At 38.6% G+C, this 26,011-nt stretch overlaps 1 protein-coding gene across 8 annotated transcripts in view; it reads right to left on the bottom strand.

The window, feature by feature from the left end:
* The window catches only part of DNAH6 (dynein axonemal heavy chain 6), a 246,725-nt gene that overhangs the window by 198,607 nt on the left and 22,107 nt on the right, over window positions 1-26,011 (bottom strand). For 6 of the 8 annotated variants that reach the window (XM_045054471.1, XM_045054474.1, XM_045054475.1 and 3 more), the window contains exons 2-4: window positions 18,398-18,630; window positions 9,015-9,191; window positions 5,311-5,567 (exon numbers count right to left, since the gene is read on the bottom strand). In XM_045054471.1, the coding sequence (XP_044910406.1) occupies window positions 5,311-5,567; window positions 9,015-9,191; window positions 18,398-18,630 (667 nt within the window). Of the gene's footprint in view, window positions 1-5,310; window positions 5,568-9,014; window positions 9,192-18,397; window positions 18,631-20,835; window positions 21,165-26,011 lie in introns of those variants that run through there. The other 2 variants (XM_045054473.1, XM_045054472.1) reach the window with 2 other exon arrangements.

Here is a 26,011-nt window from a genome sequence, read left to right as displayed (position 1 = left end):
TGTAGTCTAATCTTTTTCCTTTTGACCACTGTGTTTATCTTATAGCTCTAGTAAAATTCTAGTTTTAAGAATACACTATCAAAGAGGACACAAATAAATAGAAAGAGAGTCCATGCTCATAGATTGGGAAATTTAATATTATTAAAATGTCCATACCACTCAAAGTATTGTACAGATTCAGTACAATCCCTATTAAAATTCCAAACGCATTTTTCACAGAAATAGGACAAACCTCAAGAGAACCCAAATAGTCCAAGCACTCTGAGACAGAACAAAGCTGGAGACATCGTGTTCCCTGATTTCAAACAATATTAGAAAGCTAAACTAATCAAACCAATATGGTATTGGCATAAAAACACACATATAGATTAACGGAACAGAATAAGAAACCTAGAGATAAAAGCCTGAATATATGGTCAATTATTTTATGACAAAAGAGCCAAGAATATACAATGGGGAAAGGACAGCATGTTCAGTAAATGGTGCTGGGAAGACTGTACAGCCACATTCAAAAGAATGAAATTGGACTGCCATCTAACGTCAAACACAAAAGCTAAATCAAAATAGATTAAAGACTTGAACATGAGACCTGAAACCACAAAACTCCTAGAAGAAAACATTGGTGGTAAACTCCTTGAGATTGGTCTTGGTGATGATTTTTTTGGATTTGACACCAAAAGCACAGGAAACAAAAGCTAAAATAAACAAGCGGGACTACATCAAATTAAAAAGCTTCAATACAGTGAAGGAAATCTTCAAAATAAAAAGGGAACCTACTGAATAGGAGACTATATTTGCACATCATGTATCTGGTAAGAGATTAATATTCAAAAAATATAAGGAATTCATACAACTCAATAATAAAAAACCCAAACAATCCAAATAAAAAATGGGCAGAGGATGTGCATAGATATTTTTCCAAAGAAGACATACAGATGGACAACAGGTACATAAAAATATACCCAACATCACTAATCACCAGGGGAATGCAAACCAAACCACAATGAGGTATCAATCACCTTACATCTGTCAGAATCATTATTATCAAAAAGACATGAAATAACAAATGTTGGTGAGGATGTGGAGAAAAGGGAATCCTTGTAGACTGTTGATGGGGATGTAAATTGGTACAACGACCATGGAAAACAATATGGAGTTTCCTCAGAAAATTAAAAATAGATTTTACCATATGATCCAGCAATTCCACTACTTGGTATCTATACAAAGAAAACAAAAACACTAATTCAAAAAGATGTATGTGTCCCTATGTTCACTGCAGCATTATTTGCAATGGCCAAGATACGAAACCAACCTCAAGTGTCCATTAAAGAAGATGGTGTGTGTGTGTATGTGTGTGTGTATACCCAGCAATTGTGTACACACACACACACACACACACACAGACACACACACACGGTGGAATACTACTCAGACATAAAAAAGAACAAAATCCTGCCATTTGCAACAACATGGATGGACCATGAGAGTATTATGCTATCTTACTGTAAGACCTAGGGCAGTTACTTAACCATTTTGTGACTCATTGTAGAGATAATAATTGTATCTATCTTATAGTATTTTGTGAGGATTAAATGATATGACATACATAAATAATTTGCCTAGAACAAAGTGAACACTAATGATCTTTTATGACATAAAACATGATGATTCACTTTCATGTGCTCTCACACAAAGTGGATATATAATCCAACTCTCTAGCCAACAATCCTCCTCCATATCTCATAGCTACCCTTCAGTTACAATCACTCTTGTTCAAGGTCTTCAGTCCCAACAAAACAGGATTATTTTGTCTTGATCAGTTCTATTCTCTGTTCTCTATGCTCTTCATGATCTCCCTAGTTCCTGATTCTTTACCTAGTTTCCTCTTTACTTGCCCCAGAGCTGACCAGAGTCACCACTATGCCCCCTTGCTGGGCAAAATAATCTGCAGCATATAGTTGTGTACTTATTCAGACTGATATTCCAACATATTTAGACATCTCCTTGAAGCTTATTCCTGACAAAATCATTATACCTAACATATAGCACTAAGTTGATATTTTAGAATAAACTTGATAAACAGAACTATTTTCTCACCGAGAGGGATCATGGTAGAGAGATAATCATTGTAGAACTTCACATCTGACGTATTTTACTACACTTGAAAACTATGCAAAGACATATTTTATCACATTACTATTAAAAGGAGTTTAGTATATAACATGTCCTCATGTCACTGACCCAGTATTTATAACTAGTTTTAACTTTCAATTTAGCTGCTACCAAGTTTGTGCTACCCAAATGATTATCTTTTCATTAGATTTATAATATCTGGAGTTCAGGCTAGGGAGGAAAAATTAACATCAACCCCAAAATATAATAAAATAAACCAGGATTCCAACTCTATCTTCTTCTTTTTTTTAATGCTTATTTATTTTTTGAGAGAGAGAGGGAGACAGAGGATGAGCAGGGGAGGGGCAGAGAGAGAGGGAGACACAGGATCTGAAGCAGGCTCCAGACTCTGAGCTCTCAGCACAGAGCCCCACATGGGCCTCGAACCCACGAACCATGAGATCATGACCTGAGCCAAAGTTGGACACTTAACCAACTGAGCCTCCCAGGCACTACCGCCCCCCCCCCCCCAAACTCTATCTTCTTAAATGAGCACTTGCATATTATCATCAAGCATCACTACTATCAGTTCAAAAAAGTATAAAATATCAACTCAATTCCCCAAGTACAAGTGCTCATTAGTTTAGATATACAATTTATCTCCTGAATTGGACAAAAGCACAGTTTCCGTATTCATCTTTAATAGAAAATCATTTTACATTTGGCAAACTTTGACTCCTCTAATAGTGGGGAATGAATATCAAAAATGGCACTTCTTGATATCTGGGTAATTACATGATTTTTTAAAAAAATATTTATTTGTTCATTCTGAGAGAGAGTGAGCATGAGTGGGGGAGGGGCAGAGAGAGAGGAAGACAGAAACTCTCAAGCAGGCTCTGCACAGGGCTCGAAGTCACCAACTGTGAGATCATGACCTGAGCTGAAATCAAGAGTTGGAGGCTTGGGGCGCCTGGGTGGCTCAGTCAGTTAAGTGTCCAACTTTAGCTCAGGTCATGATCTCACAGTTCGTGGGTTTGAGGCCCGCGTTGGCTCTGTGCTGAGAGCTCAGAGCCTGGAGTCTGCTTCAGATTCTGTGTCTCCCTCTCTTTCTGCCCCTCTGCCACTTGTGCTCTGTCTCTCATTTTCAAAAATAAATACACATTTTAAAAAATTTTTAAAAAGAAGTAGTAAGGCAGTGGTGGGAATGACAATACTATTAAAGGGATTATTTTCTTTTACATCAAAGGTCTTTAAATTCTATTCTATATTAATTCTCCCATCTTAAAAAAGAAAAAAAAAAAAACCTCACTAGACCCCAATTCTCCTTTCATCTATCACCTCACTTCTTTCATATCTTTGGCATCCCCAAAGTAGTAGGTCCAAACCCAAACTCTTTTTTTTCCCCAATAAATCTGTTCCATTCAGTTTTCTGTGTCTCAGATACAAGCAACTCTAACCTTCCTCTTGAGCCCAGTCAACTGGATCATTAAAGTCATCCAGGACTCCTCTCTGGTTTTCCCCCTTGCATACAGTCCATAAAAACATCCTGTTGGCTTGACCTTCAACTTATTTCCAGAATTCGACCCACTTCTCATCACCTCCCCCTGGTTCATCTCTCACCTGAATCATTACAGCCTTCTAATTGGTCTTCCTTTTCAACTCTTGCTTTTGAGAAGCAAGAAGAAATATTCTCTACACAGCAACCAGAGCAGTCCTTTTCAAAATGTAACTCAGATCATGACACTTCTCTGCTTGAAGTCTATCCATGGTTCTCCACTTTTCTCAAAGTAAAACTTAATGTTCATAGGATGACTGTCAAGGCCCTTCATGGTCTGTTTTCTAGCTCTCATTCACTCTCCTACAGTCTTTGCTTCTTGAACACGCCAGGTATGCTTCTGACTTGGGGCATTTGTATTCACTTTCCTGCAGTCTGGAATGCTTCTTTCTTCTCTCTGTCAGTACATCATTGACTCCTTCTCCTTCCAGTCCTTATTCAAATAGCCGCTTGTCAGTGAGGCCTACCCTGACCATCCCAGCTAATTCACAACTTCTTCCCGAGAACTCCTAATCTCCTTCGCTCTGCTCTACTTTTTCTGTAAAACTTATCACCGTCCAGCATTCTCTGTAATTTACTCAGATGTTGTGTTTGTTACTGTCTCCCTCTACTAAAATGCAAGCTCCACGAGGACAGCAATTTTGATCTGGGTGGCTCACTAACATCTCTCTAGCACCTAGAACAGTTCATGCTATAGAGTTGGGTGCTCAATGCATTTTGCTGAATGATTGGATTTTTATAGGCATATCTGTTCTTTCTATAAATTATATCTCATTCTAATTAAGCTCTTTCAGGATTTATAATAAATCTATCATTTAAAAATGTTATTCTTCTCTCCCTCTCAATCCTAGAAGGAGTGCTGTCTTCAGTGTTACCCGACTCAGTCAAAACTACAGGGCTGAGTAAGGGAGAAGAAGATAATTCCTAGGAGTTCCTTTCATCTTCCTACACAGCAGAGAATGGGAAGGTAGCTCCAAGAATTTGGTGGTAAAGCTAAACTACTATCAGCTTCCAGGAAAGACCATCTCAACAATTGTCAACCCAACCAAACAACAATGGAGGAAAGCCAGTATCAACTTTAAGTTCTGCTACCTGTTGTGCTGAACTTTAAAGCAATTCACAGACCCACATTTGTACAACTCGTCTAATTATTTTAACAACAAATGTGTGCTTAGAAATAATAGTCTATGTGAATGTATGTGTGTTATTCATCTATATAAATACCTTAAGTTATCAAGCTCCTTTTATTTAAAAAAAAATCCTTATTCCCACTCTACTAAGCAAAGTTGAAAGAACATGTAACACAAATCATGCACCTACTTTTTACGCATTGCCTTCTTCTTTTCTCAGTAATCACAAGATATCAAAATTATCTTTGTAATACTGATTAAAAATATATGGCATTACATAATACACACATACAAGAGGCACAAAAGTGTGCTACTCTATAAAATATTGTCTATAAGTAAAAGAAAGCTAAAGGGAAAAAATAAAATTATTGTGATTATGATTCATTTGTCATTGGATGATAACCAAAATTATATTTATATTTACCATTAATACCCAATCAATTATGGATAACATTTGAGATCTTATTTGAAGCTTTTACTGTTGAATACATTGCTTCATAAAAGAGAACTTACTTGAGATTATATGTATCATATTCAGTGGAAGACCTTGGCACTGCAGGGATCATATAAAGAAATCCGAGGTGTTCATTTTCACGTATTATTTTAATGATTTGCAAAGGATTACGAACGTTGGCTTTAACGACTTCTTCCCGATCATGGAAAAAGTACTTAGGGTACGCTGAGGAACTGGTCCCATAGAGACCTCTTCTTCCAATACTGGTACGTGACAGTTTAGGAGGAGAGGGAGAGAACATCTCAGCAGAGGGCTGCTGGATCAAAACAAAGCCAATTTTTAAAATGATGAGTTTTTGCAAAACAAAACCAAAAGACATGACTAAAAAAACATGATAAAATATTAACCTCAAGCACTAATTACTGAAGTTCCTAAGATGTCTAGTGCTCAAAGGCAAGTATTAAAAAAAATTTTTTTTTTAATTTGAGAGACAGAACATGCACTTAGGGGAGGGGCGGAGGGAGGGAGGGAGAGAGAGAGAGAATCCTAAGCAGGCTTCATGTTCAGCTTTCAGCCGATGTGGCACTCCGGCTAAGCCACCCAGGCGCCCCAATCATTTTTGAACTGAAAAACTTCAAATTATTGTAAGGAGTGATAATATTCCTTCCAAGTACTCCTTATCCAGGTGTCCATCCCCTTTCCCAAACCCCCCAACATCAGCTCTCACTGCTGCCTTCTTTCAAGTCAAGTGTTTATTACATCAAAATGCCACTACTTCTCTGGTGTTCTTGGGAGTCCACTTTTCCTGCTCAGTTGCTTAGCGTCTATCTTGACCGTGGCCTCTCCCCTTAACCTCCTCACCTAGTTCTGACAACCTTAATGCTTTTCAGTGTGTGAATTCTTAGACAGCTGTCATCATAGCTCATAATAAAATACTTTTGAGTAAATGTAAGGAGTGGTTACACTGAGCATTGGGGGATCACTATGTAATAATACCCTTGGAGAAGTATACATGTTACAAATTCATAATTGCCAGTTCTGTAGACCAGTGTTTCTCACATTTAAATGTGAGTGTGAATTATCTAGGTGTCCTGTTAAATTGCAGCTTCTGTCAAGTCTGGGGTGGAGCCTGTGATCCTGCATTTCTAACCTGCGTATACTGTGGACCACCATTGGAGCATCAAGGCTAAGTCCCCACCATGTTCACACACTTGAGCTTTGCTCTAAACCCCCAGCTCCCCTGTCTGTGCTCTCAGTGCCACTCACACTCCTTTGTTCCTCCTCAACAAACCTTGGGGCAGCATCACACACACCCTCTCCTCCTGTGGGGGAGGGTGATAATTGTCATCATCACCTTGTCTCTCTGACAGTGGAGGGGCAACTGGCACTAAGACACAAGAATCCCCATCGCAGACCTGCTTTGTTGAATAGCCGATGCAAATATATAAATGATATCTTTATTGCCTGTTAGCATAACTAACAGAGGCTGCCATTTCTCCGAGAGATTGATTTACCACAAGCTCTACGGAACAACGTCTTCAGAACGTTTGCATTCACAAGTGTCATCATTTTCCATCTCTCGATTAAATATACCCTGTTGAATAGGAGTTTGAGATGAAAATCCTGGAAAGTTTAGAGCTGAAGGAAATACATCTTTGAATTCAAAAGATAAAATGTGCTTCTTTCACTTATTGGCCAGAGACAGCAGCAACCACACTGTTTTCTTATGTAAAAGAATAGGCCGGGGCACCTGCCTGGCTCAGTCCTTGAGCTTTAACCCTTGATTTCAGCTCTGGTCATGATCCCAGGGTTGAGAGATTGAGCCCCACGGTGGGCTCTGCTCTGAGCATGGAGCCTGGGATTCTCTCTCCCTCTCGCTCTCTCCCTCCCACATGCATGTGCTCTCTCACTCTCGCTCTCTCTAACAACAACAACAAAAGGCCCAAAGAGAAAATACACATTGCCTTGTCCCAATGTTTCAACAAGGGCTATAGTCAACTTTAATATTTTTATGAGAGTGGAGTATCAATATTTTACAGAAAATGCATGTATTTTCTTTATTATATCCTTCAAGAAGTTTTACTGCCTTCTAAGTACAAGATTTCTTCAACAATAGGCCTATATATTTTCAGCTGCATACTTCTTTCCAATTATGTAGCTCAATGCGAAAATGTGATTCAATTTAAGTAGCCACATAAGTTCAGATTTTGTGGGGGAAAGGGAACAAAAGAAGCATTTATTCATAAAGTGTAGAACACTTGTAGTGCTCTCTATGATGGATGTTTAGTCCAATTTGATAAGGCAATCTTCCTTAATTACTAGAAGCAACGCCTCCAACTGCCTTCTTTTATCTCTCAGGGAATCCTCACTGGTGTATTTCCATTCTAAGCTCCTTCTGAGAAATCAATACCCACCCCCCACCACACCAAAATGACCCTCTTATCAGAATAATACCTTCTCCTTTTATATGGAATATTCCTTCTTCCATATTTTCCCTTCAACCCCTGGCTCTTATTTGAATTCTTCACTTAGTTACCGCTACAACCACGCATAACACACAATTTAACATTCCCTTTCATCCTCCTCCCTTCATCCCAGATGTGCACAATTTCATTCTTCTTCTTTAAATTCAAGGTCATGATGCCCACTTTATACCAAATAAGCTAACTTATGAGCAATCAGTTCTTTCTTGGCTCTACTTAAGATAGCCTGTTCTCCTTTCCTACTTCACAGAAACCAAATTAGTTGAGGGTTTATAATTTTATATAACTAATCATGTGATATTCTTTCAGGGTGATCTCACCCACACCCACAGTGAGCCTCTTCCAGCCGGCTTCTCAAGCCCACCACTCTCCCACCTCCTCTGCCTTACTAACTTTCCATTCACTCCTCCAAGCTTGTTAGTGCCATTCCCTATGGTAGCTTTTCCTCCACTGACCATCCCTCTCACCACCAGGTGTAAGCTTTCCCTCCTGTTCAGTTCTCCAGGATTTTGTAGCTTAAATGACCAACCAGAGTTTTTATCACAACCCCCTGAGCTGGAGCATTCACTTGTCCACGTACCCACCCAAAGATTCTGAAATCCTCGAGGATGAAGCCTGTCTTCATCTCTTCCTTTCTACCACTCTAGCTCAAAGCCTGAAACATAACTGACACTGAAATGTTCAACAAGTCTAGAAGGATCCTCTCAATAAAAAGCTCAGAGAATTCTCAAATCTGTTGGCATTTTTACTGTGAGTGTGTCCACATTTTTTCCCACTTCTATTCCTTTGTTTAATTATCTGCAGGTATTTATAGAAAGCCATGCTCTGGTGGTTTCTCCCAGAGCTACTATTCAAGGACTCCTTGCAAGGTACCTTCCCACTCTACAGCTCACCAATTACAAAAATTGTCTTTCTAGCTGGTTCAGTTTCTGTTTTATTGCCTTTCACCAAGGTCTTCAAAAGATTGTCATTTTGGGTAATAATGATGAAAATTTCATAAAAGGTAAAATAAAATTCAAAACACTATTATGTCTTCTTTTAATATGTAAGAGAAGATTAGGGAACACCATATAGATGCTGGAAGTTTTCCTTTATGATTTTTCTCTACTGTCCAAATTTTCCTTGAGTAAGAACTGAGAAGTACTGTATTTCCCAAATCCATTGTGCAACCTGATAGAGAAAAATTTTGCAACTGTTCTTATGAGTTAAAAGCATGTTAGCAATGTTATAGGAAACTAAAACTAAATTGAAAGGATTAATTAAGTACTTTAATAGTATACCTGTTTTTTCTTCCTCACAGTATACTGAGGCTCAAGAAACTGAACAGATAATTTGGTAGAACTTCTTTCTTCAGTGCTTCCTGGAGGCTTTATGATTCCAGAAGAGATTAACTGAAATCGGTTCTGTTCATATATGTATTCTGGCCTCTTATGATCTTGGTAGACTTTTAGCACTGGCTTTGGGGAATAAAGAGACATGTTAATTTTTTCAGTGTTAACGAGAACTTGTCTTATTCTTACAACATGAACTTTGGACTCTATTCCTGTTGGAAATTGATCTTCCTGGAGTAACTTTCTAACCAAGTCACAATCATTGTGGTGGCTTTCACCATGGTCTGACCATGGTCTATTACAAGACTAAGACTTTTCTATTTGGTTTCTATTAATTCTGTCCTTTAATTACCAATGAATACTTCTATGGGTAAGGTTGTGACAGAAAGGCTCAGAGGCATGAGATCACATACTCAGTAATTGTGCATTACAAATCCCACCATCCACTAAAACAGTCATTGTGGGAAGGATTGTACAATTCTCGCACTGTACCCCAAAGTCATTAATCAATTCCCATAGCCATAATTTGTTGGAGATCTAAAAGAAATTGTGGCAAAAAATAAAAGAAATTGTAGCATTATATTAGGCTAATCTAATTTCAGATTAAGGCAATAAAATCTAGCATTCAACATAATACACTAAAGCAAGGAATTCACCATAATGGCTTTAGGCTTCTAAGCATGATTTATTTTTAAAGTTTATTTATTTACTATGAGAGAGAGAGAGTGTGAGTGGGGGATAGGCAGAAAGAGAGAGAGGAAGAAACAGAATACCCCAATCAGGCTCCTTGCTGCCAGCACAGAACCAATATGGGGCTCGAGCCCACAAAACTGTGAGATTATGGCCTGAGCTGAAACCAAGAGTTGGATGCGCAACCCACTGAGCAACCCAGGTGCCGCTCTAAGCAAAATGACTTTAGCATGATAGCTAATCTCTTACAACTGGAGCGAGAAAGAAAAGCTTGAGAGTAAGCATAGGAAACAGCTGTTAAATTTTCAGGTATGTGTAAATAACATTTGGTTTTGGTTAAAAATCCCTCTTGAGCCACTCACTGTAGAAAGGAAAAGACTATAGAGATGGGGGCAGGAGGATCTCAGCTATATCAATGTGGAAAGTCAACACAGACCAGAATCACAAGGTAAGAAGGGGAGAAAAGCTTCTGCACAGCAAATGAAACCATAAACAAAATGAAAAGGCAATCTACCAAGTGGGAGAAAATATGTGCAAATTATATGGTGATAGGGGGTAAGTACCAAAATCTATAAAGAACTCATACCACTCAATAGCAAAATCAAAACAATCCAATTAAAAAGTGGAAAGAGGATCTGTATAGACATTTTTTCCCCAAAGATATGGAGATGGCCAGAAAGTATATGAAAAGATGCTCAACATCACTAATCATTAGAGAAGTGCAAATCAAAACCACAATGAAATATCACCTCACACTTGTCAGAATGGCTATGATCAAAAAGATAATAAACAAATGTTGGCGAGAATGTGGAGAAAAGGGAACCCCCATCAACATTTAATATCACAGTTTGTATCTTTTTATCTTCTGCATTCATAACAAAGTATTGCAATTATAGTAATTTTTACTACTCTTGTCTTTTAGTCTTCAACTAGCTTTATAAATAAGAGATTCATCCACCACCTTTACATTAGATTATTCTGAATTTTATTATGTATTCACCTTTACCAGTGAGTTTTATACTGTCATATTTTCCCGTTACTAACTAGTACCCTTTGATTTCAGCTTAAAGAAGTCCCTTACAATTTACTTTTAAATAACAAAGTAACAAGCATACACAGAGAGAAAGAAAGCAAATATGGCAAAACACTAATAACTTTGAATCTAGGTGGATGGTGTATAAATATTCGTTTTACTATTCTTTCAACTTTTCTGTGCATTTGGAACTTTTTATAGTAAAATGTTGGGAGACATTGATTTTTTCAAATAAAGTGGCAAAAATACAAAAAGTTAGATAGAGTCACACAAACCCTAATAGTGATAATCTCCAAGAAAGGAAAGAGAGCATTGAGACTAAAATGGGATACAAAAGATATCTGAAATGTATTTATAACATTCCTTTAAAAATAGATATTGAATTAGGGTCACCTAGGTGGCTCAATCAAGCCAACTCTTGGTTTCAGCTCAGGTCTTGATGTCACAGTTTCACTGGTACTGTGGAACCTGTTGGGATTCTCTCTCTCTCTGCCCCTCTCTCACTTGCTCTATCTCTGTCTCTCTCAAAATAAATAAATAAATGAAAAGACAAAATAAAGAAAAATAGATATTGAATCAAACTAAGCAAACAACATTATTAATTTGGGATACACACACTTGTTTATTATATCCCTCTTTGTAGCATTTTATATATTTGAAATTTTCATAATAATGAAATAGAAACAGAGGAAAACTTAACTATTTAGCAAAATCAGAAGCAAACCTCAATCATCCTAAATAGTAAACAGTTAAAGCCATTATGAAAATCAAGAACAAGGTCACTATTTTCACTATCACCTTTAGTTTTCAATTCTCAAATTGAAGCATCTAGAACAGGGGTCAGTAAACTTTCTCTGTAAGGGACCACACAGTAAATATTGTAGGCTTTGTGAGCCATATGGTCTCTGTCACAACTACTCTATTATTGAAGCACCAAGGCAGCCTTAGATGATATGAAAATAAATGGATATGGCATTATTTACAAAAACAGGTTACAGGACTGTATTTGACCCATGGGCCACAGTGACCCCTAATCTAAAAAATAAAGTAATTGGTGTAAACACTAGGAAAAAAGAGCAAAACTATCTAACTATCAGTGATATTATATACATTGAAAATGAAAGCCTAAGGGCACCTGGGTGGCTCAGTTGGTTAAGCGTCTGACTTTGGCTCAGGTCATGATCTACGGTCCGTGAGTTCGAGCCCCACATCGGTCTCTGTGTTGACAGCTCAGAGCCTGGAGCCTGTTTCAGATTTTGTGTCTCCCTCTCTCTCTCTCTCTGACCCTCCCCCATTCATGCTCTGTCTCAAAAATAAATAAACATTAAAATAAATAAATAAATAAATAAATAAATATGAAAACCTAGCTACTAAAGTAACAATAAGGATTGAAAATAATATTGGTGAGGTTTCTGTTACAAAGTAAACACATTTGCTTCTTTCTGTACTAAAACAGAAATTGGATCACAATAAAAAAAAAAACCCTAAAACTGAAATACTTAAGAATTTAACAAGTAGAGGACCTTATTATAGCAAACTATAAAGTCTCATGTAGAATTAAAACAAAAACTGCAAAAGTATGAGGAAATGCCAAATGTTAATTATGGGGAAAATGCCATGCTCATCTCCATATACGTCAAAGAGGCATTTGATAAAATTCAACTATTTTTGATAAAAATCTATTTATGACTTTGTAAAGTCTGTTTATGTAATCGCTACACCCAAAACATGGCTTAAACTCACAACCCTGAGATCAAGAGTCACATGCTCTTCTGACTGAGACAGGCAGATGCCCCTATTTATGATTTTTTGATAAAAATCTATTTTTGATAAAAACATTAATCAAGAAAGGATAGATAACTTCCTTAAGAATCTCAATGGCTAGGGGTGCTTGGGTGGCTCAGTTGGTTAAGCATCTGACTTCAGCTCGGGTCATGATCTCACCACTGGTGAGTTTGAGTCTCACATCAGGCTCTGTGCTACAATTCAAAGCCTGGAGCTTGCTTCAGATTCTGTATTTCCCTCTCTCTCTGCTCCTCTCCTACTCAAGCTCTATCTCTGTCTCTCTCTCAAAAATAAAACATTAAAAAAAAATCTCAATGGCTAATATCATGCTTAAAGAGGGAACACTTAGAAACATTCCTACTAATCTCAGGAGAAAGACAAAAATGTCTACTGTCCACACTATTGTTTCTAATATTTTACACATATTAGCCAATACAGTAGTTCGAAGACACAGTATAAACACAAAAATTGGAAAGAAGGTGGCAAAAGTGTCATTATTACCAGATGATTTTATTGTTTACCTGAAACACTTGAGAGAATAAACAGAAAAACTGGCACAAAATTAACATCCAGAAATAAAACCTGTTAATAAACTTAATAAGAAACAAGTAAAAGTCAGATGAGGAAAACTTCAAAACACTCATGATAGTCATGAAAGAAAAAGCAAACAAATGAAGTTCGATTTTGTTCTTGATTTGGAAAATTAATTATTAAAAAATATCAAGTTAATCTAGTTAATCAAGTTTATCATCAAGTTAATCTATAAATTTAATATGATCCTGACAGGATATATTGGAGATTAGAAATCTGATTCTAAATTTAATACATAAAAATAATTAGAAAGAATAGCCACAAAAGCCCTGGGGGGGAAAAATGAGTGACCAGCCCTACCAGATATTAAAATGTTATAAAACTAAAGGGGCACCTGGGTGGCTCAGTTGGTTAAGCATCCGACTTCAGCTCAGGACATGATCTCATAGTCCGTGGGTTCAAGCCCCAAGTCAGGCTTTGTGCTGACAGCTCAGAGCCTGGAGCCCGCTTCAGATTCTGTGTCTCCCTCTCTCTCTGCCCCTCCCCAGCTTATGTTCTTTCTTTCTCTCTCTCTCAAAAATAAACATTTAAAAAAAATAAATAAAATGTTATAAAACTACAATAATTAAAACTTTGTATTCTGGACACATGAAAAGATCAATGGATCAGAATAGAAAATCCAGCAACAGATCCCAAAATATAAAGGGGAACTGAGTTTATAACAAAGGTGATACTTTAAGGAAAATAATATTATTCAATACATAATAATGAAATAACTGTAAAGCTAGTAGGGACAAAGTTGGATCCTCTCATTCATTACACTGGGAAAAACTGTGAATAGATCAAAGATTTAAATGTAAAATAAAAATAATCTTAAAGTAATTTTTAAAGAGAAGTATCTAAGACATCACTAAATAATTTTATTTTTACAATCTTGCTAAGTGTAGGGCCTAAGTATCACATAAAACTCAGAAGACAGAAACTCAGTTACATAAAAATTAGGAATTAAAACAAAACTTGAAAATTTTTATAATGCTTATCACAGATAAGGGGCTTATTTCCTAATATAGGAAGAACTCAGGCAAATCAATGAGAAAAACACCAACTGCCCAATTAGAAAATAAGACACGAAGATCCATATATTCACAGAGAGAAAAATAATTCCTAAACATATGAAAAGACATTCAACCTTTTTCAAGAAGAAACTTAAATTAAAGCTACTCTGAGACAGCATTTTTCTTGTATTACTGAAGCAACATTTACTAACCAAAATTACAAACGTACATATGTTTTGAGTTGGCGACTCCATTTCTAGGACGTCTGCCTACAGATGGAATCTCAAGTGTAGGAGATGGCATATGTACAAGATTATTCGCTGTAACACTGTTGTCATAAAAATACTATTTTAAAAACCTAATCTATAAATTTGGGGCTTACTAAATACACTATGGTACATTCATATGGTACATTATGAGCTATAAAGCAAATTGATATAAAAGAACTTTGGGACAGATATGAAATGATCTCCAAGTTATGTACTAAATGAAGCAAGTAAGGGGCAGCAAAGTTTGTTTATTATGCTAGCTTTAGGCTCAGACAGCGTAACACATCTCTGAAAGCATACACACTCTTACCATTAATTGCCTCTAGAGTAGGAAGCTGAATGGATGAGGGACAGTGGTAGAAAACAGACTTTAACTGTGTAACTTCCGTACATTTTAAAAAATTTTTTTTAATGTTTTTATTTTTGAGACAGAGAGAGACAGAGCATGAGCAGGGGAGGGGCAGAGAGAGAGGGAGACACAGAATCCAAAGCAGGCTCCAGGCCTGAGCTGTCAGCAGAAAGCTTGAGGCAGGGCTCGAACCCACGGACTGTGAGATCATGACCTAAGCTGAAGTCGGAAGCCTAACCGACTGAGCCACCCAGGCGCCCCACTTCTGTACACTTTTAAATGAATTACTTATCTAAGAAGGATGAATTTTAAAGTTTATATGGAAGGATAACCATCTAAAACAGAGAATATATAAAAAATAAGAATGGCGAGGAACCAGTTGCCTTCCACTTACCAAAACATGCTCATTGTAATCAAAACAATGTGGTTAGATCAGTAGAGAAAAGAATCAAGATCTGTAAACAGATCTCGCTATTTTATACGTGATATAGTGAGAAATTTATACACTATAAAGGTGGTGTTTTAATTTGGTGGGAAAAACGTGGTGCTAGCAAAACGTTTCGAAGAAAATGTTAGTCCCTTTCCTCACACCAGATTTACTTTTTTTTTTAATGTTTATTTATTTTTGAGATAGAGAGAGACAGAGCATGAATGGGGGAGGGTCAGAGAGAGGGAGACACAGAATCTGAAACAGGCTCCAGGCTCTGAGCTGTCAGCAGAAAGCTTGAGGTAGGGCTCGAACCCATGGACTGTGAGATCATGACCCGAGCTGAAGTCGGACGCTTGACCGACTGAGCCACCCGGGTGCCCCTCCTCACACCAGATTTAAAAGTTTATGTAAATGAAAGTTTTAAATGTGAAATTACAAAAATAAAGAAGAAAATGTGGGGAGATGCTGCCTGTCAACATATGAGTATAAAGCAGTGGTCAGTGGAGAGAAAATGAAGTCCAATTCAAAGTGAATGCTGCAATTCAGATAAGAAGAACAGGACCCTCAACACCAATCCCACAGAGAGGATTAGCAGCAGCCAGTGTGAGGGTGCAGCTTCAGCCACCCCATTCAGACAGCAAAAGGCTGGAAGATATTACAGGAAAACCTTGGAAAGGGTGAAAGTGAAATTTAATTTAGGCAGCACATGCGTGCTGGTTTGAGAAACTGGTCCTCAAGTAAAATGTGTGTGAATCAAAAGTATGTATATTTTTTCCATTCAACCCAACAGTACTAATCATGGAACTTTATCCCACAAGAATATAGGCACCAGTACAGATGGATAATAAAATGATTTTGCTGTACCAGTATAAATATTTGTAAAATAAATGTCCCAAAGAGGATGATTTAATCAATTATGGAATATTCATGCAATTGGACACTTTAATAGGATAGGCAACCATTAAAAAGAATGTGTTCTAGAAATATCATCTGACTTGGAGGAAGTCCTACAATGTCTATTTAGGTACAAAAAGCAACATGTAGCAACATTTATGTTTATGTTGTAAAACAAATATCCAAAAGCCTAAATATGTATTTTGTGTGTGTTCATCCATTGGTATAAAACTGAGCATGGAGAAAGGCAAGAGGGATATACACTAGACTGTTGAAAACCTTAGATATAGACAAGGGGGTTGGAGACTGGAGAATTACAAGTAAGGAAAAGATATGAAAGAAGAGTAAAACAGGGAAGGGGGGACAGGAGAGAGGAAGGCAGAGAGAGGAGGAAGGGAGCGAGGGGGAGAGGGAGGAGAAGAGGAAAACAAGGGGGAAGGGAGAAAGGCAGGGGGAGGAAAGGGGGGGAGGAGAGAAGGGGTAGCAATCATAAAGAGAACAAACCATAGTATGAACTCTATATAAACAAACTAAACTACAGATACCCATACGCATGAAATCAGTCACTTGAAGGCAAAGCTACTTTCTCTCTGCATGATGGAAATTCAGGTATTTTTCACTTTATTCCTTATTACTTTTAGTACTGTATGAATTACCATATTCATGTATTAGTTATATTGTTCTAGTCATCTGTCAGTACATTACAAACAGCTTCAAACTTAGTGACTTAAGAAACACCTCCATTTATTTTGCTCAAAAATCTACAATTTAGGCAGAACTCACTGGAGACAGCTTGCCTTTGCTCCATCAGAGCATCAGCTGAGGCAGCTCAAAGGCTGGGGACTGGAGTCATCTAATGGCTTGTTCATTCACATGTCTGGTAGGTGATCCAGGCTATAGACTTGTTCAGATGACATCTCCTTAAGGAGACCTTTGTAGTCACACAATCTAAAGTAGCCCGCCCTTTGTTTCCACCTGTATTATTTTCTTCATAACAGCTATCATTACATGAAATTGCTCAGTCTATTTATTTAAGGTTACTAGAATGTCAACAGGCATCTTATCTGCTTTGTTCATTGCTATATTCCCAGCGTATAGTCCAATGCCTGGTGCATAGTAGGTACATAATAAACATTTAATGTACAAGAATTAATTGCCCTGAAGACAAATGGAATAACTTTAATCACCAAGGGTTAATGATACACTTTTGCCAAGTGAAAGTAAATATATTATAGAGAAATAAATGTAAAAAGTTTCATACTAAATCCATCAGTTACTGAATACTATATTATGGCACATCTGTACAACAAAATACAGTGCTGCTTTTAGAAAAGATAACTCATTATGCATGGAATAGAAAATTTTCTGTATGTTTAAGTGAAATAAGCACTCTGAAGATCAGTATGTATGGTATAATCTTATATTAAAGATATATGTTTATACACACACAAACACACACATTTAAATAAACATATAAAGAGCCTGAAGGGCAGCCATTAACAACAGTAAGTAGTTAATGTCAGAGGGTGGGAGTGATAACTTTCACTTTTTATTCTGTGTACTTTCATTGCTCCTTTACATGGATTTAGAATTATTCAAGGGCATAAATGGATTCTTAAAATTAAGTATTTTCAGACATGCACAAAAATTTTCAGGATACGAGGCATTTATTTTACAAGTAATAAAATGATATAACTATATGTATATAACTATGTATATTACTCTTCCTGAAGGTACCAGTATTAAATGGTACCCTAATGTCTAAAAGAGCCTTGCAACTTATATAGTTAAGTATCTGTATTGCACATTATCCTAGAGAGGATTTATCTGCTACAAAACTTTGTTCACCACTGTATCCCCTCACCTTGAACAGTTACCTGGAACTTAATTTTTTTTTTCAACGTTTTTTATTTATTTTTTTTTTGGGGGGACAGAGCGAGACAGAGCATGAACGGGGGAGGGGCAGAGAGAGAGAGGGAGACACAGAATCGGAAACAGGCTCCAGGCTCCGAGCCATCAGCCCAGAGCCTGACGCGGGGCTCGAACTCACGGACCGCGAGATCGTGACCTGGCTGAAGTCGGACGCTTAACCGACTGCGCCACCCAGGCGCCCCAGGAACTTAATTTTTTTTGAGTAGATGTACAGGGTTTACGGCTTCATAAACAAGTCTTAACTTTTAGGCTTTAATTCCTTTCTTGTTAATTAAGAGTCTAGAAATGACTTCCATTCCCCCCATAGCAATTTTGCAACTTCCTCTGGAGCCAAAGTGGCTAAAATGCTGGTTTTTGAACTTACCAGAGGCTCTAGTTTTATGGGCTGCTGTCGTTTTCTTGTTCTCTCTTGAGCTTTTGTACTGTGCCTAAACGTCAGGAATTGTGTGTCAGATTCATTTTCTGTGGGTACTATAAAACTCAGTCTTCCCTTTTTTTGTATATTGTTCAGTCTTTCAAAGATAGGGTTTTCCACCTGCTTTTCAGTATTTTTCAGTTTGGCATCTTTCGCTGAGGTGTGGAATGCCATCCTCACTCCTGAAAAGAGTAGGGTCAGGAAAAGAAAAATGAAAAGTAGAGCAAAGTAACTGGGGAAGTGGGTCCAGTAGAAGTGACTTAAGAACGAGGGGGAGCTGAATTTGCTCACTCCCCAAAGAAAACCCACAAAGTTACCCATTCCTCCCAACCGAGGACTTGAATCGAGAAATGAAAATGCCTGGCCTTCGAGAAGCCCTGTAGCTGGGGTGGGATCCAGGAATTTGCATTTCTAACAAGTTCCTGGGCAATGCTGCTGCTGCAGATGTCTCTGATTTGGGGACTGTACTGGTCTAGATTTTGAAGGATGAAAAGAAATGCAATTAGTATGGAGATCGATGTTTTTCATGCTTGAATATGCAAAATATCTCCTGGGGAGCTTGTTCAAAATGCAGGTAGCTCTAATGCAGGCAATCCGAGAAATAGAGCCTAGGTACTCAAAAAGCAAAATAAAAAAAACCAAAGGTGGGGGGTGGGGGGGACGGGGTGGGGTGGGGTGGGGGTGGGGGGAAGAGCTGTGGACTAAATCCTAAAACAGTGCTCCTGGGGCTTTTATATGCATGAGAATCTCCTGAGAAAATGGTTAAACTGCACATTCTGATCCATACACTTTGAGTAGCAAGGTCCTAGAACACTAGAACTAGGAGCCCTTGGTAATGGTCTTGCATCCTCACAACCACTCATGCCCACCCCACCAGATGGGTGCAGATACTTTCCTTCAAAATAATACCATAGTGATGAGGGAGCATAAGACAAGCTGAGAGCAAAGTACAAGCTAACAGCACCCTGCTCCCCCAGGTGGGATACATGTGATTCCCTGGACACTCCTCGCTGCCCGAGAACAAAGGAAAGGAAAGAAAACAAATGGTTGACCGACAGAGATCACAGTCATGCAGGGCATGAGTCTCCTTCAGTTTACAGACAACTTAGTAAACTGCAAGAAAAAGGCAATCTTATCCATAGCCCCATCTCCAGAAACCTTAGATTCCATTTCCTGGAGCCCTAATATCACCTCCATCAAGATGTAAGGGGGTTTAAGTGCTTGCCACGGTGATGTGGGAAACTAAGGCAAATGATAAATTAAATTCCCTTACTGCCCATTGACGAGTCCTTAAAACAGGCAGAGTGACCTTTCTCTAGGAGCTCAGCTGCCTCAAAGATGACACTTTGGTAGGGGCAAAAGGGAATCTTGGCTTAACATTATCCTGACCCGCTAGGAACCTGTGAATTTCCTTAAACACATAAAAATTCCTTTGCAAACCTCCTTTATCTTTAACCCCCAAGTATATGTTGGCAATTATACTCCAAGCATATGGCCCCTGATATAAATCTGAAGGGTCTCATGACTGAGGTTTTATTAAACAGTAATAAATGACATTTTCCTAACAACAGCTAGCCCCTCAAGGTCCTGGAAACCTTGCTTCCAAAATTCCTTAGAGACTTACACTGTCCCTAACCCCCTCTCAGCCTGAAGATATACAATCAGTCACTCTTCACAACCCCAGGGCAGCTCCTTTTGCCCATGGGTCCTTTCCCCAGGCTTTAATAAAATCACCTTTTTGGACCAGAGACATCTTCAAGAATTCTTTCTTGGCCATCGGCTCCATACCCCACCATCACCCCTCAAACACCATCAATAGCATATAAGGTCTTGAAACAGGTGTCAGCAGGTTTATGTTTCAATCTAGATCTGAGCTGGCCAATCAAATCCTCCTACACAATTTAAAATTTTCAAGTAGCCATATTAAAAAAAAAAAAAACTACCCAAAAAAGGAACGGGTGAAATTAATTTTAATAATGTGCTTTATTTAACGTATCTAAAATATTCTCATTTCAACATGTAATCGATATAAAACTTATCAGTGTCTTATTTCATTGATTGTTACCATGTCTTCGAAATCCAGTGTGTACTTCACATTTAGAGCAGACCTCAGCTCCGACTCACCAAATGTGGCTAGTGGCTACCACATTGAGTAGCGCAGGTTTGGATTTGACCACTCCGTGTGAGATCTCGGACAAGTCTCCTGATATCTCTATTCCTCACGTTCTACTCCTCTAAAATGATAGGTAGGTAGCAAATGACCACTAAATGCCTTTCCATGGACTTTCTCTGCCTCTCTCAGCCTTTCCTTGTGTGCTCAGAAAGCCAAGCTGTCTCGGGCTTAGAAGTCGGAGCCCAGCCCCACAGCGGGATTCCTCTGGACTCACCAAGTCAGTCTAGAGCAGCCACAGCCGCCGCCGCCGAGGGTCTCCAGAGACAGCAAACCCAGGTCTGGTAGCAGAAAGTTGACAGTACCCCGGAATGTTTGCTGTTGCTTAGCAGCCATACCGGTGTGCAATGCGCCTGTGCGCGACTGTCGCCACGGTAACGCCTCAGCCAACTGCAGCTCTAAGTCCCTGAGCGCGCCAAGCAGTTGAGCCAATCAATGTCTTCGGAACATTTCTACGCCGCTGATTGGTGGAGAGTGCGCACACGACGGTGGAGAGAGCGCGGTCCCGCCTCCGCACCCGGAACTGACAGCTGTCTAGGCGGGTAGGCAGGGCAGCCAAAGCAGGTGGCTCGCTGTGTTTGCTCCCTCCCTCTTGCCAGAATCTCTTGTCTGTTTCCCTTCGTTAGGCACTCGAGACTGACTTGACAGTCCTTTAATCTAATTTTCTCTAGTTAAAAGAATCAAGAATCTCCAAAGAGGGAGGTGTGTTGTATAGACAGTTCAAGTCCCGCTCTCAAAGGGAGCTTGGTAGCGACCGTCCACCAACTCTGTCCGACCCACCAGCCTCCTCCCGGGAGTGTTCTAAGAGGCAAGGAATGTGAGCACTTCTTTCCCTCAAACTCCACCATCTCAACTGTTCTTTTCCACCTGGAACGTAACCGAGTGTCAGGCCTAGCACGAGTCCGTATTACTTGGTCCGGTGCTCTATCTACCAAAGCAGACTCTGGATCTTGTTCTGGCATTTGGACCCAACCTAATTAAGTCCCCAAACAATTGCTGCTAATGCTTTGTGGAGGCGACCCCACTGAAACCCAATCCAGGTTGCTTACCGAAGATGCCTTATCCCAGTTAGTGATCAGGAGAAGCAGCCCTTTCATCTGCCTTGAGGAAATGTTAATCCAGTTGGCAGAGTCCTGCTTTTCAACCTCCCCTCCAAAATGACGTAATCGCTGCTGGAACCTGTTGTCTTTTTTGTACCTTTTGGTCCCTCTTTCTTACCTTGATATTTGTTTCTTGCCGTGAATACCAAGCCTATATATGAAGTGCTTGACATATCGTGCGACCTGCATTTTCTCAATCTTAACATATTCAGGTAGGTATTTTAAGTGCTAGGTAGGACATCACCTACAAGACAGAGAATCACATATCCATAGAGCTGGAATGGAGATTACAGATCACTTAATCCAGCTCCCCCATTGATTAATAAGAGAACTGAGACCCAGAGAGAGAGCAAGTGATTTACTCCAGGTTAGGCAGCTAGTCATGGCAGATCAAAACTAGAATACGGGTCTCCTAATCCCTAATTAGGTGCTGGAAACAACAAGGGAGTAACTTCAGTTTAGAAAGAATTCAAAAAAACCTCAAATGTGGACATAAATACGAATTCCCCAGAGATAAAAGATACACACAAAGCTAATCAGAGCCAATAAAATATAATAATTTATACAAATTAGTAATAAAAGAAATTTAAAGCCAACCCTAAACATTGAAACATAAAATTAGAATAATATCCAGTGTTAGACACATCTATAAAATAAATTTCACTTCAGATGTGCAGTGAATATTTTAATCTGTTCCCTTCAAAATTTACATAGTGGGGACAAAGTCCATTGCTTTCAATCCCAGAATGGTTTTTGTTGTTGTTGTTGTTGTTGTTTTAAGCAGATGAAGGTGATTGTATTCTAATGTTGCCTTTTGCAACTGAGCATTCCAAGAGCCAAGGGGAGTGAGGGGTAGAAGGCATTGACAGAGTTTAATAAAGGTATTGCTATATTAGAAGCTACTTATCAAATCTCTCCAAGCTTATTTTTTAATGTGGTAAGATATCATCTTCATTACCAACTAAATATTTACTAAAGTAGTGCAGACAAGAGTGTTATGTTTATCCCGTTGATTTTTTCATAGTTAGTATAAATAATAATAATTGTTACTCTTTATTGGGTGCTCTCTATGTGCCAGGTACTATATTGGGTGCTTTGCATTTGTTCTCTCAAATAATTCCAACAAACGTGAAATTTTCATTTCATAGCTAAAGAACTAGGCTATGAAAGGTTTACGACCTAGGATACAAAAGGTCACATCTTTAACAGTAAAAATAAAAATGCTTAAAATTTATTGAACATTCAGTTAAGATTTATGTGCTGGGCCCTTTGTGAACTACTTATCACCATTACACTAATCATTGGAATAGCTTTATATTATTTTAAAGGTATTATTGTACCTACTCCACCAAGAGGGAAATTGAGGTTTAAAAAGATTGCATGTTTTACCCAAATCACTCTAGAGGTAATAATTGGCAGAGCTGAGAGACAAATCCAGATCTATCAACCTAAATAGTTAAATTTCTTTAAGATTCTAGAGCAAGAATGTTGAATCAGGGAATTCTGCTGCTGGATGTGTACGGAGGACTACATTCTGAAAAATTCCCGAAACACCTATGTATTTGGATAAAACTCCAAGGCACATTATTTTAACTGCACGGCTGAGATTACAGAAATAAGGGAACCCTCCAGTGTTGAAACAACAATGAGATGAAACCAGACGTAGAAGGCAATCTGCATCACTGAGGACCGTGGTAATTTAAAGAAACAAAAGTAGAACACGGGTAGCAGGCAGGTGCTGAGATGGGACCCTGGATCTGGACAGAGTGCTCTTGATCTCCCTTGCTTTCGAACCGCTGCTCACCAAGTCTACCAAGGAGCAACACGCCTTTGGCTTTAAAGTCAGGATGTTTTCCACAACCTCATAAAATCTCCCAGTATAAAACTCATTTCTCTATAGATCTGAACTTGAGACAGACTTCTTATATAAACCAAACAATCTATCTTTTAGATTTAGAATTTTTAGGTCAAACACATGTAAAAAATTTCAGACAAATGGTGGTGCTTTATACACAGTAACAAGTCTGTTTTGAAGATTTTCCAAATAAGCAGTAAGTTAGGGGCCAGGTAGCTCTGAAAGGTCCAGGCTGAAAGTCTAAAGACCAGATGACAACAAGTGATGGTACCAAAGAAGCAAGGAGAGTCTTGTTAGTGAGCTGGGCATGAGACTGGTTGGTAAGTCAGCCTAGAGATTCAAGAGAGATAGGGATATATCCCAGATATAGTATCTGGTTTCTGAGACACCTTTGGGGAGTGCGGAACGCAGCATAGAAGTTCTGGATAAAGAGGCGCCTGGGTGGCTCAGTAGGTTGGGCATCCGACTTCAGCTCAGGTCGTGATCTCGCGGTCCTTGAGTTCAGGCCCACACCGGGCTCTGGGCTCTGTGCCGACAGCTTGGAGCCTGGAGCCTGCTTCGGATTCTGTGTCTCCTTCTCTCTGCTCCTCCCCTGCTTGTTCTCTCTCTCTCTCTCTCTCTCTCTCTCTCTCTCTCTCTCTCTCAAAAATAAATAAACATTTAAAAAAATTAAAAAAAAAAAGTTCTGGATAAGTTGTTTTATTCACTTGAAGACCTGGTTGGTGGTCCTGTACAAGTTTAGACACAAACATGTCTGTATGGAAGAACACTGCTGTACACAGCAAACACAGCCTTGAGTTCACAGTGAGAAACTGCTGGTGTGGAAAGAGACAGGCCTTCTTATAAGGAGGTGGACAGCATGACAAGGGGTGGGGAGGGTTTGAGAGCCAGAGGCCATGTGTCTTTCCAAGGATCATCATTGGGTCTGTGGCCACAATTCTAATTTCACATTCAGCTAGTTTGCTCATGTTATCATCCTTAACATGTCCCTCCCTGCTTAGTTTTATCCTAATATCAAACCTCTAGCTATTCAGTAATGCTTTTGCTGCTAAATTACAGTTATGTCTACTCATAAAAACAGATTATCATCCTAATTTTCTGAGCTTATAAAAAGCCAGCTTGCCAACTTGTTTTTATTGTTCCAAATATTCCCTAATAGCCTGTGATAGAGAATCCTGGGCTTAAAATTCTGGGTGATAATCCCATTTTACAACTAAGGTTCAGAGAAATAAAGTTGCTCTCCCAAGGGCATACAGCCAGTACATTGCCAAGTAACCGGGAATACAGTCACCACATGCCCCAGGCATTCAATTCCTAGATATTTACCAAAAGAAATGAAAGGCTTATACATGAGTGTTCCTAGCAGCTTTATTTATAACAGCCAAAGCCTGGAAAAAACAACTCAAATGTCCACCAACAGCTGAGTAGGTAGGCAAATTTTGGCACATCCATACTTTGAAATACCACTCACCAATAGAAAGGAACAAACTGTTGGTGCACGCAACACTGGTTGAATCTGAAAAACATATGGAGCAAAATAAGCCAGACACAAAAGAACACCTATCGTCTAATTATAATCACATTAAATCTCTAGGAAAGACAAATCTAATCTATAGTGACAGGAAGTAGATCCATTGTTGCTTGGAGCTAGGACTGGGGTCTGGAAGATTGGTAAGGGGAACAAGGAAAATTTTTGGTGTGATGGAAATGTTTTATATCTTGGTTATTTTGGTGGTTGCAGAGGTGTATAAGCTTGTCAAAACTCATTGAACTGTAAATCTTAGAATGTGTGCATTGTATGTAAATTATAACTCAATAAAATTGAATTAAAAATTATATTCCTAGTGTTACACTTCAAAAGCACAAGCAAGGCTTTCTAAATACACAGATTTAAAGGCTTCACACCAGGCCTAGTAAATAAGAATCTTTGTAATTGGCATCCAAATATATGCTTAAAACACTTTCAACAATAGTCAAATTATGGAAAGAACCTAAACGTCCATCAACGGATGAATGGATAAAGAAGATGTGGTTTATATATATAATGGAATACTACTTGGCAAAGTAGTATGAGAAAGAAAGAAATCATGTCATTTGCAGCAACGTGAATGGAACTGGAAGGTATTATGCTGAGTGAAATAAGTCAGACAGAGAAGGACAGATATCATATGTTTCACTCATATGTGGATCTTGAGAAACTTAACAGAAGACCATAGGGAAAGGGAAGGGGAAAAAAATAGTTACAAACAGAGAGGGAGGGAGGCAAACCACAAGGGACTCTTAAATACAGAGAATAAACTGAGGCAGGGGGAGAGGGGGAAATGGGTGATGGGCATTAAGGAGGGCACTTGTTGGGATCAGCATTGGGTGTCGTATGGAAACCAGTTTGACAATAAATTATATTTTAAAAAAATAATAAAAATATAAAGAGACATTTG

The sequence above is a fragment of the Felis catus genome, chromosome A3, assembly GCF_018350175.1.
Source record: "Felis catus isolate Fca126 chromosome A3, F.catus_Fca126_mat1.0, whole genome shotgun sequence".
Classification (NCBI taxonomy): Eukaryota; Metazoa; Chordata; class Mammalia; order Carnivora; family Felidae; genus Felis; species Felis catus.
The sequence above is the reverse complement of the archived record's forward strand: the minus strand, read 5'-3'. Positions and strand labels throughout refer to the sequence as shown.